The sequence below is a fragment of the Marmota marmota genome, unplaced genomic scaffold (assembly GCF_001458135.2).
Source record: "Marmota marmota marmota unplaced genomic scaffold, marMar, whole genome shotgun sequence".
NCBI lineage: Eukaryota > Metazoa > Chordata > Mammalia > Rodentia > Sciuridae > Marmota > Marmota marmota.
Genome location: NW_026000229.1, coordinates 29063145 through 29078830, shown reverse-complemented (window position 1 = coordinate 29078830; position 15686 = coordinate 29063145). Strand labels below are relative to the sequence as shown.

Sequence of the window (15686 nt, the reverse complement as noted above, 5' to 3'; positions counted from 1 at the left end):
TTTTTATTTTTTTTTGGGGGGGGGGGGAAGGTTGTTATTGGTTCCCCCACCCCTTTCTTCTCCTTTCATACTTTCTAAAGAACCCAGATCAGATTTTCAAGTCAACTACTCTTCTGAAATAAGTTTTTGCAAAACTATCAATGATATTCTTTAATGTCAATGAAAAGCCAATTTTCAGGCCTTATCTTCAGCAGCAACTTTAACAAAGTTGATCATTACTAATTTTTCTAGTTTTTCAAACATAAAGAGGTACTGTATTTTGTTAAATTAAAAATGTGTATTAGTGGGCTGGGGCTGTAGCTCAGTGGATAGATGAATAGATTAAAAAATGTGGCATATAAACACAATGGAATATTACTCAGCAATAAAAAAGAATAAAATCATGGCATTTGCAGGTAAGTAGATGGAGTTAGAGAAGATAATGCTAAGTGAAGTTAGCTAATTCCAAAAAACCAAATGCCAAATGTTTTCTTTGATATAAGGAGGATGATTCATAGTGGGATAGGGAGAGGGAACATGGGAGGAATAGACGAACTCTAGATAGGGCAGAGGGGTTCAAGGGGAAGGGAGAGGGCATGGAGTTATAAATGATGGTGGAATGTGATGATCATTATTATCCAAAGTGCATGTATGAAGACATGAATTGGTGTGAATATACTATGTATAGAACCAGAGATATGAAAAATCGTGCTCTATATGTGTAACACGAATTGTAATGCATTCCACTGTCGTATGAAAATAAAAAAATAAAAAGATAGATTAGTGATCATACTTATTCCTTCATTTTTACTGGCTGCTTTTTCATTAATTAATGAAATTTAGATCTAGATAGTATAAAATAAGATCTGTTTGGACTTTCTCCTTTTACACTATTCAGAGACAACTAGCAAGGACCTCAGTTCAGTCCCAACTGGATTTTAAAAAAGAGGCCCATACCTAGACATAATATTGGTGAAACTTTACTACATGAAGATAAAACCAAAAAATAAAAAATAAACCTTAAGGGGGCTGGGGTTGTGGCTCAGAGGTAGAATACTTGCCTAACATGCGTGAGGCACTGGGTTCTATCCTCACACCACATAACGTAAAATAAAGACACTGTGTCCACCTATAACTAACTAATAAATAAATAATTTAAAAAAAAATAAATAAACCTTAAGGGGCTGGGGTTGTGGCACAGTTTTAGAGCACTCACCTAGCAAGTGCAGGGTGCTGGGTTCAATTCTCAGCACCACATAAAAATAAAATAAAGGTATTGTGTCCAGCTACAACTAAAAAACAAAATATTTTTTAAAAAACAAACCTTAAATAGTTAATTTAGAATAAGTCAAGAGCTAAGGTATTCCATATGTGCTCTTCAGTTTCAGCTGTAAGTTACATGTAAAACACCTTAAGCCTTATGCTGCTTTCATACATGTAAAATTTCTGAAGATAGTGTTTTTTTATAAACTGCTTTATGCAACAAATGAAGGTCCTGGGACTACAAAAGCCCTCTAGGGAATCTTTTCGGGCTCAATCAAGAACAAAGACTCCCAAAATACCATAGGTTGCCCTTGGTATGGCCTCTTAGAAAAAGAGATTAAGGGTCAAAGATTGCCAACAATACAGGAAATGTTCTTCTTTGTCTCACTGTGGCACATGGTGGCACATTTCTGTAATCCCAGTGACTAAGGAGGATGAGATAAGCAGGATAACCACTCTGAAGCCAGCCAAGCAACTTAGCAAAACCCTGTCTCAAAATAATAATAATAATAATAATACTAAATAATAATAATAAAAATGGTAGAGTGTCCCTGGGTTCAATTCCCAATACTGCAAAAAATGAAAGAAAAAAATTCCTCTTTGGTAAGAGTTCTTGGATCAACCATGTAGCAGACCACTTGGGTTCAAGGTAACAAGATACACATTGAGTAGATAAGTACAGATTTACCCTTGCCTCATGACCACCAAAAACCATTATTATGAATACCATAGAACGTATTCAACCTTGAAAAAAAGAAAGAGAAAGAAATACAAAATAGGGCTAGAGATGTGCCTCAGGGGTCGAGTGCCCTTGAGTTTAAAACCCAGTAAATCCACCCCCCAAGTTCCCAAAAAGAAGAGATCCTGCCATTTGCAACAACATGAATGAAACTATAAAGCCATTATCTCTTCTAACAACCTAAAAGATTCCAAAGGTCACTGCAAGAGATAAGTCCAATTACAGGACTCACTGCACACAGGGAAATCCAAAGTCTCCTTTATTACTAGATATTTAGTTTCCCAATTCACAAACAGTTTTCCCACAAGCAACATTAAAAATGTTGCCTAAAATCAAAGTTGACACTAATATATCCTTTCAAAGTTGTCAAAGAAATAGAGTGTTAATCAAAGGTCAGTTAGTTTTGTTAACCCTTTGCTCAAAGTGAATATAACAAGAAAATAATTAGCAGATACAATATGGTTATCAGGCATTGTTCTAAACATTTTAAGTGCATTTATATGCCTTTACTCATTCTGTGCTCACAATCCTATGAAGTGGATGCTATTAATACTCCCACATTAAAGATAAGACTTAATTAGACACAGAATTTAAAAAACTGTCCAAAGCCACACAGTTAATAGAATAGTTTGTCCTAACTTTTAAGAGATATTTAAAATAAACATTTCAAAATCACTTGAAGATATGCTTTAAATATACCACCTTTCTTACATCTTTTCTTAAATTGATGGGTAGAAATAGAATTACTTTCAAAACGAAAATTCTATAGTGATCACTCTATATATAACTTTCTGAACACAGAAAATACAAAAAAGAACAGAATGGCTAACATACTTTCCTAAACAGTGGTGTTAAATACCAACAACTGCAAACCAGCATTAAGCCTTTCTCCTTTTCTGCCTCTCAGCAATTATCTGCCTGAGCATCTCTGACTGCAATTACTCAAGCTAGGGTGGACATAGGTATGGGGAAATTTAATCAACAGACTTCAAAAATAGACTAATACCAGTAAATCACAGGTTCTAAATAGAAGCTTGCAAACTTCTGAATATTAATTAATTGAAAAATTCTTTCCAATTATCCAATGAATGAGACACACATTTTTCATAATTAATATCTTCCTAGTAACAGTAAATAAAAATATTTTCATTGACATTTTCACTTAAGACACAGTTATATAGCAGAGAAAAATAAATTCCAAGTAGTATTTGACATAAAAATAATCAGAGTTCTCTTTATAAAGATTAGTGTGGGGCTGGGGATGTGGCTCAAGCGGTAGCGCGCTTGCCTGGCAGGCGTGAGGTCCGGGTTCAATCCTTAGCACCACATACAAACAAAGATATTGTGTCCGCCAAAAGCTAAAAAATAATAAAATATTTTTTTTAAAAAAAAAGATTAGTGTGTAAGGAGACAACTAAAAGAATAGTTTCTAATTAGCAAATCCATCCAAAATTTTAGCAAAACTATTTGCTAAGTCACTTAAATTATGTCACTTTCATGACCACAAATTTTTACTAAATTTTGTGCCCTCAGGGACATACAACTTTAGCAAGTTTTAAGACCCTCTCCTACCACTCCTTTTACTTTATACATCAGTTTTGTATATTTCAAGAATTTACTCTCAGTGTATATAATGGCCAAATGTAAATATATTCCCCCCACACATAGTATTTTCTTCCTTCACTAGTTACAGTAGGACTGACTTCATATACCCAATATTCACACATCCCAGCTGAAAGATGTAAATCCCACCCAATGATAAATCAGTTTTATGGTTTCTGAAATTCTAAGTTTCTGTTCTGCCATTAGTTACCCAATCCATCCTGGATTACAAACACATACATAAATTCTTAATTTTCTATTTTTTTCTTCTTTTGCTAGGGTGCATTACTGAATTATACCAAGAGGTGGCAAACTACAAACACAAATCTGAAAATTCCTAAACTTCTATGTTCCAAGTAATGTAAAAACTAACTACAGGTTGAATATCCCTTATCCAAAATGCATGGGACCATACATGTCTTGAATTTTGCATTTTTTTCAGATTATAGAATATGTGAATATACATAAAGAGATACCTTAGAGAGCAAATCCAAGTCTAAACAAAAAATTTATTTGTGTTCCGCAGATACCTTAGGCACACAGAGTAAAGGCATTTTATAAACTATATCTAGTAGGCCTGCATTTTGACTGTGACTTAAGTCAAGTGTGAAATTTTCCAATTGTGTTATATCGACCCTTAAAAAGTTTTGAGTTCTGGGGCTAGGGACATAGCTCTGTGAGAAAGCAATTGCCTATCAGGCACAATGCCATGGGTTTGACTCCCAGCACTGAAGAAAAAAATGAAAAGAAAGAAGAGTTTGGGGTTTCGGAGCATATAAGATTTTTAAATTAGGCATGTTCAACCTGAACATCCACAGAATGTTAGCACAGGAAGGAATCTTAAAGATTTCTTATGATCTTCAGTGGTTAAAGAGTACAGTTTCTGGAGCTGGATTAATCTGAGTTATCATCGCTATTGTTTACTTATGTGTGCAACCTTGCACAAGTTTCTGAACTGTTTCCCTACCAGTAAAATACACCAGTATCTTCCTCACAATACCCAGATTAAACAAAATAATCAGTACAAAATGGCACATAGTTAAATTCTGACCACGTTGATTATCACTTAAAATTCCATAATTTAGCCAGATGTGGTGGTGCACACCTGTAATCCCAGCAGCTTGGGAGGCTGAGGCAGGAGAATCAAAAGTTCAAAGCCAGCCTCAGCAACTTAGTGAGGCCCTAAAAACTCAGCAAGACCCTGTCTTAAAATAAGGACATAGGGCTGGGATTGTGGCTCAGTGGTAGAGCACTTGCCTAGCACATGTGAGGCCCTGGGTTCAATTCTCAGCACCATGTATAAATAAATAAAATAAATGCCCATTGACAACTAAAAAAATAAAAACATAAAAGGGCTGGGGATGTGGCCCAGTGCTTAACTCCCTGGGTTTAATCCCTAGTACGTACATACACACACACACACACACAAAATCCATAAATTATAAATTTTTCATATCAGTCTACCAACAATAAGGGGGCACACATACAATAAATAAACCTTCTAACCACATCCTATACTCCAAACAATTTAATACTAGCACATCCTTCTACTGTGCAGATGCTGCTAGGAGCAGCATATAGCCCACTATAGGAAAAACAGAATTTGGAGTTCAGGTATACTCAAGTTAATTAATGACTATTCTAGTCTGCTTGGACTACAATGCATTTGCTTAAAAAAATTAAATGACACTAAAGACTTAGAAATTGAGTTGAGATAAATTTGTACATGGATCAATATGCCTGAAAGGATGACACAAATAATGAAAGATAAAAATAAGGTTTACCTAAATCAAAACACTAAAACACACTGGAACTCTCTGACTTCTCCTATCAGAGTTCAATTCATTTGATTCTTCTCTCACTCTTTTGGGCCTAACTATAGAATTCCACTTAGTCTTAACTGCATGTGAACCCTATGAGAGAGTTTTTAAGGTATTATGAAAAAGAATCTGCAGAATGACAGCAGAAAAATTATATATATAGCAGGGCACAGTGGCACACACTTGTAATCCCAGCTACTCAAGAGGCTATGAGGCATGAGGATCAAAAGTTCAAGGTTAGGGGCTGGGGTTGTGGCTCAGCGCTTAGGCTCCTGCAGGGTGCTAGGCTTGACCCTCAGCACCACATTAAAAAAAAAGATATTGTGTCCAACTAAAAAACAAAAAACAAGCAAACAAACAAAAAAGTCAAGGCTAGCCTCAGCAACTTAGTAAGATCCTATCTCAAAATAAAAAATGAAAAAGACTGGAGATGTAGCTCAATGGTTAAAGCACCCTAGAGCTCAATCCCCAGGGAAGAAGGGGGGAGTCATATATACCAAAGAAACTAAACTGAATCAAATCCAGACCATGACTTTCTTGTAAAAAGGCTCCTACACCTATTTTCTGTTCGCTTTGCTTTTCTTACTGATTTCTCCAAGGAATTGCTACCCTGATTGTTTATAGACCAATAATGCCCCAGATTTGTGGGGTATAAAATGTATGATAAAGAGAACCATGAGCAGTTGCTGTTATGCCATACAGTGGGCTCCAAGATATGAAATAATTAAGTCTGGAAATAACTACATCTACAAAGTAATCAACCTCAATTTAGCCCAAACAATAATAATTTTTCCTCAGTTAGTCAACAGAAAATCTTGCCTAAAATAATTCATTTTAACATGAAAAAATTATTAGGAGAATGAAAAGGAATTAAAAACATCTTTTAGGATAAAAAGCTAAGTATAATGGCAGAAAAAAAAATCAAACATTTTAAATTTCTTATACTAAGTCAATAAATTTTGCCTATACGTGTAAGATTGCTAAAAATCAAAACAAACAGTTGCAGGAAAGCAAATTTATTTAGAAACAAATCCACATTTAAGGAAACTTGGTGATGGAGACAGCAAAATAAATCAGTGAAAATATGAACTGCTCCAATATATGTACCACACTTTTTAAAAAATTTTTTAGTTGTAATTGGACACAATATCTTTATTTTATTTTTATGTGGTGCTGAGTATCGAACCCAGGGTCTCGCACATGCTAGGCAAGCGCTCTACCACTGAGCCACAATCTCAGCCCCACCACACTAAATTTTTAAAAAATTAGTACCTGGGGCTGGGGATGTGGCTCAAGGGGTAATGCGCTCGTCTGGCATGCGTGCGGCCCGGGTTCGATCCTCAGCACCACATACAAACAAAGATGTTGTGTCCGCCGATAACTAAAAAATAAATATTAAAAAAAAAAATTCTCTGTCTCTATCTCTCTCTCTTAAAAAAAAAATTAGTCACTGTAATTGTTCATGAGGACTTTGTTTTGAACTAACCATGTACATGTTAGTTGGCTTTAAAAAAAAAAAAAATTAGTACCAGATGGATTAAAGTCAAAATATGAAAAGCGAAACTTTAAAACTTCTACTAAAAAAAAAAAAGATGAAGAACTTTATGACCAAAAATCACATAAAGAAAATACTGATATATGATCACACTAAAATATAGAATCAGGGTTAAGAATGGTGGTACATGTCTGCAGTCACCATTACTCAGGAGATTGAAGCAGGAAGATCCTAAATTCCATGCAACCCTTGGCAATTGAGTAAGACTCTGTTAAAAAAAAAAAAAAAAAAAGTGCTGGTGTTGAAGCTCAGTGGAAAAGGAACCCTACATTCAATTTCCAGTACGGCATTAAAAAAAAAAAAAAAAGAAAGAAATTTAGGGCTGAGGATGTGGCTCAAGCGGTAGCGCGCTCGCCTGTCATGTGTGCGACCCGGGTTCGATCCTCAGCACCACATACAAACAAAGATGTTGTGTCCGCCGAAAACTAAAAAATAAATATTAAAATTCTCTCAAAAAAAAAAAAAAAAAAATTTAAAAACTAAGGAATAGGGACATCACTAGATGGTAGAGTGCCAGCTTAGTAGGTATAAGGCCCTGGGTGTAATATCCAGCACCATCAGGGGTGGGGGGAGGAGGGGAGAAGACAGTGAGCATCAACAACCCAAATAAATTAACAAATTTACCAAAAAAAGTAAAAAAAAAAAAAAGGAAAACTTAGATGTACAGTTCATAAAACAAAAAAGTTAGCATTGGGGTATAAAATAGAAAACTGAAAAAGGTTAGGAAAAGGGGAGGTAACCATAGCCAAACTAAGTATGACAGTTATGTCTACAAAAGTGGAAAATATAATGGGATTTTAACACAGGAAATTTCAATTTTATCTATACTATTTCATTTCTTAAATTTGTATGTGAGTTATATTATAATCTGCCTATTGTTTATTTATATATCTGAATTCCCTAATAAAAAGCAACTACCAGGCCTGGAGTTGTAGCTCAGTGGTAAACACTTGCCTAGCATATGTGAGGCACTGGGTTTAATCCTCAGCACCACATAAAAACAAATAAATAAAATAAAGGTATTTGTCCATCTACAACTAAAAATATATTTTTAAAAAACCAACCACCAAAAAACTCAATTATATATGTTTACTTTTAAATATTATGGAATGGAAGTCAAATGATACAATTTAAATTCATTTTGTTCCTGGCTCCTGGTTCCCTGATAAAATGAGTTTTTCCCCCCTGCCAAAGCAATAAAATCTATTGAACTAAATGGATCAACAGCCACCAAAAATTTTCAGGTGATAACACAAAAATAAATCTGAAAAAGAAAAATCTAAAGAAAATATTAGGGCAATCTCTATTTAAAAACTTGGATCTTCATACAGTCAATAAGGCAATATCAACCCAGTATCTATTCCTGCCATGTGATGATACTTTACTGATACATTAATGGACAGGTTTTCACAGTTACAAATGAAGAATTCTATCCTTACAGAAATCTATTTAGTTAATGACTTCCAATCTATAAAGGATTCCCTCAATTAGTAAGTCTACACTTTAACAAAACAAAATGTATATAACTAAGTTGCAAATAATCTATCCTAAGAACATATATACCCCTGAATATTAAGATGCATCTCCAAGTTTATATAGTTTGGCAGTTCAACACCCAGTCTGACACTTATTAGCTTTGTGACCTTAGTAAATAATGGGGGATAGTGTCAACTTCTTAGAATATTCTTGAGGGGACTAGGGGTTTGGCTCAAGGCCCTGGGTTTGATCCCCAGGACAACACACACACACACACACACACACACACACACACACACACACACACGGAATTCTCTTGAAGGATTGATATATGTAAAGCATTTAGAACAAAGACCACAGTTAAATGCTAATACCTGTGAGCTAATCCTATAAAAATTTATCTAAGGCCTACTATAGACTTTTCTTGTACAAGAGTGCCTTTTGTATATTGTATATGGTAAACTATATTCTTAAAGAAAAGAAAGTATGGATTCATATACTGAAGAGTAAGGTCAAGCTTTGTAAGTCTAATTAATGTTTCTCTAGTCTCCTTATAATAAAGAATCTGCTTCTAGCTGATGCAGTGGCACATGCCTGTAATCCCAGAGGCTCAGAAGGCTGAGGCAGGAGGATCAAGAGTTCAAAGCCAGCCTCAGCAAAAGCGAGGTGCTAAGCAACTCAGTGAGACCCTATCTCTAAATAATATATAAAACAAGGCTGGGGATGTGGCTCAGTGGTTGAGTGCCCTGAGTTCGATCTCCAGTACCCCTCACCCCCAAAATCTGCTTCTTGGATCTTTCCTTCTATCATTTCTAGTGTGCTACCAAGTTGTCAGAGAAAAAAAGGTAAATAAGCCTGTTAAATTTCACTTTGCACACACTTTTCAACCACTGAACCTGGTTCTCAAGGTTGTTAGGCTCCTCATATGGCTTGGCTTCAGAGCTTTTTCTTACTTTGCATTAGGAGCTGGGTTTCCAAAAAGTATGGCAGGGGCATAGTTAACGTGTTATGTTATTAACATGTCTACATGANGGGGGGGGGGGGAGGTGATACTGTGACCTGGCAAAGACACTTAGGTCAAGAGACAAGTCTACCAACCTCAAAGAACTGCTTGCCTCCACATACCAAAATTCTTTAATAGGATTCTAAAATTTCTAAGTGGTAGAAAAGTAAACACAATTCACCAAAAACAGGTTAAACAGATTCAGAACAATTTTTAATTCCAAATGAACTGAACCAAGACTTAATAAAATCTCTAAAAGTAGTTATTTTAGAGCCAATCATTTTTATAAGATAAACTAGAAGAGGTCCAATTCTCCAAGTCAAACACTTCAGTCAGATTCAAATAACTGCAAAGAGCCTTCTAAAAATCCCTCCATTATTGCCATATCAATCCACACTCCACTCATTCCAAACTACATATGGTAGTTTTATATTAAAGCTCCCAGAAGAAGTAAGAAGTGATACCCATCTAAGTTCTTTTCATGGGTTCACATAAATGACAGTTAAAATCCCTATAGTCAAATGATACTTATAATCTACACTAATCTCAAACATTTTAAATTTTGGTCCCACTTAAGTTTGGTCAAATTTAAAACAGATATTTAGTGGGGAATCACTTAAGAAAAAAAAAAAAAAAGACTGAGCAATTTATATGCTGAAAAGTTCCTCAAAGCAAAAGGTGAAAGAGGACACAAAATTGAAATAATGTATAGCTGGCAAAAATTAATGTCTCCTACTGAAAGCATTATGTGAATGACTGAAGAGATCTTCACAACTGAGAGAATAGGTGGTGAACAATAAGAATCTCCCAATCTAAAAAATTAAGGAAAAAAAAAAAAAAGGACTGGGGTTCAATGATAGAGTGGTTTGCCTAACTTTGGGTACAATCCCTAGCACAGTAAAAAAAAAAAAAAAGTGCCTCTTAATATGATGCAGTAGAAAGTACAGAATACTACTTATTAAACCTATTAAGTAATCTTGCCAAAATATGAAACTAGAATCTGATCAAGTCTTGAGATTTACCAACAGTTTATAGTAAATACAGAGAAGAAATATGCTGCATGAAACTACGGGGATGCATTCAACAAAATCCAAAGTGTGGGAAATTTTATAGGGCAAATAATTATTCTGTTAAATGACAAATGACAAGACCAAAACAAAAAAAGGGGTACCAGTGATTGAAAGAGTTATCAACCAAATGCTGAGTGTAGAATTCTTAATCCTGAATGAAACGTATCAAGGGAATAAAACATGAGATAATCAGGGATATTCATTGATTGTTCAACAATCCTAAGGAATTATTACTTTTTAGGCAAGCAAATGGTACTGTGGTTAGGAGTCCCTGTCTTTTTAGGTATACACACAATTAAGTATTTATAAAGAACATGTTTATGATTTCCTTTAAAATTATCTAGTTGAGCTGGGTATAGTGGAACATGCCTATAATCCCAGCAATTTAGGAGGCTGAGGCAGGAGGATAACAAGTTTGAGGTCACCTTGGGCAACTCAGCAAGATCCTATCTCAAAATAAAAACTAAAATGGGATGGGGATGTGGCTCAGTAGTACAGTGCCCCTGGGTTCCATCTCCAATGCCACCAAACAAAAAACTATCCAGTTAAGGAGGAAAAGGAGGGATAATGTAACAAACAAAAGTCACATGCCAGTTGAAACTTGTCAAAGGATTCATGGTGGTTTGTTTTACTATATACACAATCTTTATGTTTAAAATCTCCCATGTTAGAATGTTAGAAAATCAGAGAATTAAATCAAAAAATCTATAATTGGTAGGGCTCTCCAACTTAAATTTCATAAGTGCTTGATTCAATAGTCCATTTTAAAAAAAATTTACTTGTATTAATTTAAGTACTGTTTTCAACTATAACATCTACATCCTTTAAGTAATAACTTCAATTATTAAATGTTTTCATTTTATGGCTGATTACTATGAACATTATACCCACAAATTAGAGATATTATTCCACAAAAGTGACCAACTTCTCTTAACTCCTGAAGGGCAAAATCTCTTCCTTCTTTCTTCTACCAATTATTTCAGGCCCTCAATATTTTTTCAAGAGTCTTAAAATTGCCTCCTCTATGAGTGTCTTTTACGTTCATCAATTCATCCTCCATAGTGTTGCCTAAAGTGGCAACATTTTTTTAAAAATCCAGAAAAAAAATCCAAAACCCTATGCATGATACATATCACCTTCAGAAATCTGGTCTTGCCTATCTGTAATAGCATTACCGGTACCCCACATCTTCCCTTACTTCACTCATGTACAGTTTTGTACAAGAGTTCCCAGAAAAAAAATAAATAAATAAGGATGCTCTGTTCTTGTAAAGGTCAGTTTTCTGACACATCTATTTTTAGGTTAATTTCTATTTTTTATTAACTCTTTTTAAGACTCACCTCTACCACTAGTTCCTTTTGCAAGTGTACTCAGACTTTTCCTTTCCCTGATTACCCTGTCCCAGTAATTCAAGCAAAAGTATCATATTCTTTTGTTTTTGCATATTTATATTGCCTTTCAAGATTACTAAGTATCACAATACCTGAAACATAGTAGATACTAAATATGTGCTTTATGAAGTAATGATCCATCTTCCATCAGACAACAAGTTGATCTTTTACAAATTTCTAGAATGTAAGCTGTTTAAAAGTTGTCTTGTCTAACATATCTTTCCCACTCCAGTGCCTTTCACAGTGTTTGGACTATATTATTAAATAAGTGATTTGTTGCCAACTGAATAAAACAAAAATTGGGGGTTAGTTTTCCACAAAATCTGATTCCACTCCAGTTTTGTTGTTGTTTGTGGTACTGGGAATTTAACCCAGGGCTTCACACATGTTAGGCAAGCACTATAGACACTAAACTACATCTCCAATCCCCCAACTTTTAAAAAATTTTAAGTCAGGGTCCTATTATCATTGTCTAGGCCAGCCTGGAACTTGTGATCCTCCTGTCTCAGCTTCCCAAGTAGCTGGGATTGTAGGTGTGCACGTGCACCACCACTCCCAACTTCTACTCCATCTTTTCCAACTTGTGTTTCTTGGTATTTTGTTTGTTTTCTATTATTGTTCAGTCAGTTGGCTTTTTAAAACCCAGAAAACATTTTTTATGTATTTTTTTTATTTATAAGTGACAGCAGAATGCATTACAATTCTTATTACACATATACAGCACAATTTTTTATATCTCTGGTTGCATACATAGTATATTCACACCAATTCATGTCTTCATACATGTACTTTGGATAATAATGATAATCACATTCCACCATCATTAATTACCCCATGCATCTTCCCTTCCCCTCCAACCCCTCTGTCCTATCTAGAGTTCATCTATTCCTCCCATGCTCCTTCTCCCTATCCTATTATGAATCAGCCTCCTTATATCAAAGAAAACATTTGGCATTTGGTTTCTGGGGATTGGCTAACTTCTCTTAGCATTATCTTCTCTAACTCCACCCATTTACCTGCAAACGCCATGATTTTATTCTCTTTTATTGCTGAGCAATATTCCATTGTGTATATATGCCACATTTTTAATCTACTCATCTACTGAAGGGCATCTAGGTTGGTAAAACCCAGAAAATATTTATACAATTTCTTTTGGTGTCCAAGTAGAAACTGATTACCAGAAGCAAATGCCTTAAATAACTGTTTAGAATTATACATTGTAGGTACAATGTATTTAATGGACTTTTACATTCAAGTGTTGATCAAAAAGTTGAGGAAGCTAAACAAATTATCATCATTGAATAAAGAACCCCAGTTTGAGGTTATCCGCTGGTTCCATCCTAACTTAACTGGAAACAGTACCAAAAATCCCATAATTCAACCACGCCCGGTGGCTCAAGCCTGTAATCCCAGCAGCTGGGAGGCTGAGGCAGGAGTATCATGAGTTCAAAGCCAGCCTCTGCAAAAGCCAGGCTCTAAGCAACTCAGTGAGACCCTGTCTCTAAATAAAATACAAAATAGGGCTAGGGATGTGGCTCAGTGGTTCAGTACCCTGAGTTCAATCCCCAGAACCACCCCCCACCCCAAAAATTCCATAACTCAATAGCAGTCAAGACTTAAGTAGTGTAAAAAATAAAATCAAATTCAATTTAAATTTTAAAGTGAGACTGTTTTTCCTGCAGAATCAATAGGTTTATTAACAGCATGTTCAACCAATACTAACTTCATACTATGTGCCATATATGTTGAATAATCTATGTAAACAAATCATTTGGGGGAGGTTATCTGCTAATAAAAAGAACCTAAACAGAAAGACAGGAGAAACTTGGAGACCACATCTTAGTTTCTAAAGGCTAAGTTTTGAAATACATAGGTAGCAAGACATTAAGGTGAAAGACTGGATTTAAGGGGCTGGGGTTGTGGCTCAAGTGGCATCGGGCTCACATGGCATGTGTGAGGCACTGGGTTCCATCCTCAGCACCACATAAAAATAAAATAAAGATATTGTGTCCACCTAAAACAAAAAAATAAATTTTAAAAAAGACTGGATTTAAGAAAGGTACTTGAGATAAAACAAAGAAATTATAGACTTTCAATAGAAATAAGTCTTTCAGAAAAGAATGAATGGCTTTGTAGATGAAGCATCTTCATTTCTATTTTCTAACATATCTTGAATACACAAAATATTTTAAAATACTAAGCTAATAGGTTCAAATCTGTGCTATTTACCATCTAAGATAGAAAACTAGATATGTCACTTAATAGTATTAACAACTTGCTATTTTTAAACAAATCCCTTTGATTCAACTCCCTCCCTAAAAGACTCCCTTAAATCCTTTTAAGTAGTAAATTCAAAATTTTAGTTCAGGTAAAGGGATTTAAACCCTTCTTTTAAGAAACAGGAAAAGGGTGAGATGACGTTTTTATTGGCTTTACGCTATCAAAGACGGTGGAACATAGTGAAAGACGCACTATTTGTTCACAGTAGAACTAAACTCGTGCTATAAGCAAAAACCTGGTTTAACTTTGATAAGCCACTTGAAATTTGCTGCTAGAGCAAAGAAAACCTGCCAGACTTCAGCAGTGGAAGAACTGTTTGCATAAAGCCTATCAAGTTAAAAGAACTGACCAGAAATCCCTACCCTGCTGTTCAAGTCCCTCATCTGAAAGACTTTCTTTGTAAGAAATCTTCGAATTCGGTTCCTGGTCTTAACAAAAAAGCTTTATCAAAAGCTACAATGCACCGCCTGCCTCTCTCCCTCCCTCCACTATGCCCCTTCAGCCTAGACCCCTCTCTAGGGCAACAGATTAGATAGTTCAATTTAAATCCTAACAGCACACTGCCTCAGTCCCCACAGTAGCGTTCCCCACCCTGGAGACCTTTAATTCTTGCTAAAGAATATTCTAAGCCAAATGTACAGTCAACAGCGTCAACCCTCTGGCTCCAAAATACAAAATGTACCTGTAGAGTATCCACTGCACAGCAAACAAGGCACAGCTCCAAACTCGTGTCCTCTACCCTTTTCGTTCCCTCCCAGCCCTCCCTCCTTTTCCATGTTGAACTTTAGCAGAGCTTTTGGCTCCCTTATCTGCCAGCAACTGGCGCCAGGAGGACCGCGCTCCCGGGAGATGCGGAGCTTGGCGGCAGACCGCTGCGTCTGGCGCGCTGCGGCCGCTGAGCTCACGCCAGCTCAGAGCCGCTCAGAGCAGCTCAGCGCGGCCAGGTAGTCCCCGGATCGCGCCTCTGTTGCCTCGAGAGGCCCTCGCGGGAGCCGGCCTCACCTCAGGGGATTCCCTCGATGAGGAGTCGCGCCAGACCTTGCTACCTTGCCTCCCGCCCCTCACCCTCGAACGAACAACACAGCAGTCCCGCCTGGGCAACTCTGAAGCCTCGCGGCAATTCGAGGGTCCTTCGCCCCAGGGAACGCGGCTCCCCCACACATTTGCCCGCCAGGTCCTTCCCTTCCCTTCCCCACCCGGGCCTGAGTGGGTCCAGTACCATTCTCCTCACGGGGCAGACTCCGGAAGGGCAGCAACTCCACCTCCTCCTCCTCCGCGGCCTGTAGCCATCTATCGGGAAGCGTCTCCGGAGGCGGCAGCAGAGGCCGCCGGACAAGGACAGCCCAGGGAAACCTTCTCAGAACTAACTCAGCTCCAGCGCTAGCAGCAGAAGTCGAGTCTTTCATAATTGTGCGACCAACTCCGCCGGATGACTGGCCACAGGGACGCGCCCGCGCCCGCCTCCGCCGGCGACGGGGCTGAAGACAGACCACGTGAGGGGCGCGTCG

The 15686-nt window shown here is 36.8% G+C and overlaps 1 protein-coding gene across 4 annotated transcripts in view; it reads right to left on the bottom strand.

Annotated features, from left to right (window-relative positions):
• Positions 1 to 15673, bottom strand: part of Trpm7 (transient receptor potential cation channel subfamily M member 7) — a 106655-nt gene extending 90982 nt beyond the window's left edge. For all 4 annotated transcript variants that reach the window (XM_048793113.1, XM_048793114.1, XM_015480669.2 and 1 more), the window contains exon 1: positions 15398 to 15673. In XM_048793113.1, the coding sequence (XP_048649070.1) occupies positions 15398 to 15400 (3 nt within the window). In that variant the 5' untranslated portion in view covers positions 15401 to 15673. The remainder of the gene's footprint in view (positions 1 to 15397) is intronic.
• Positions 15674 to 15686: the final 13 nt, after the last annotated feature.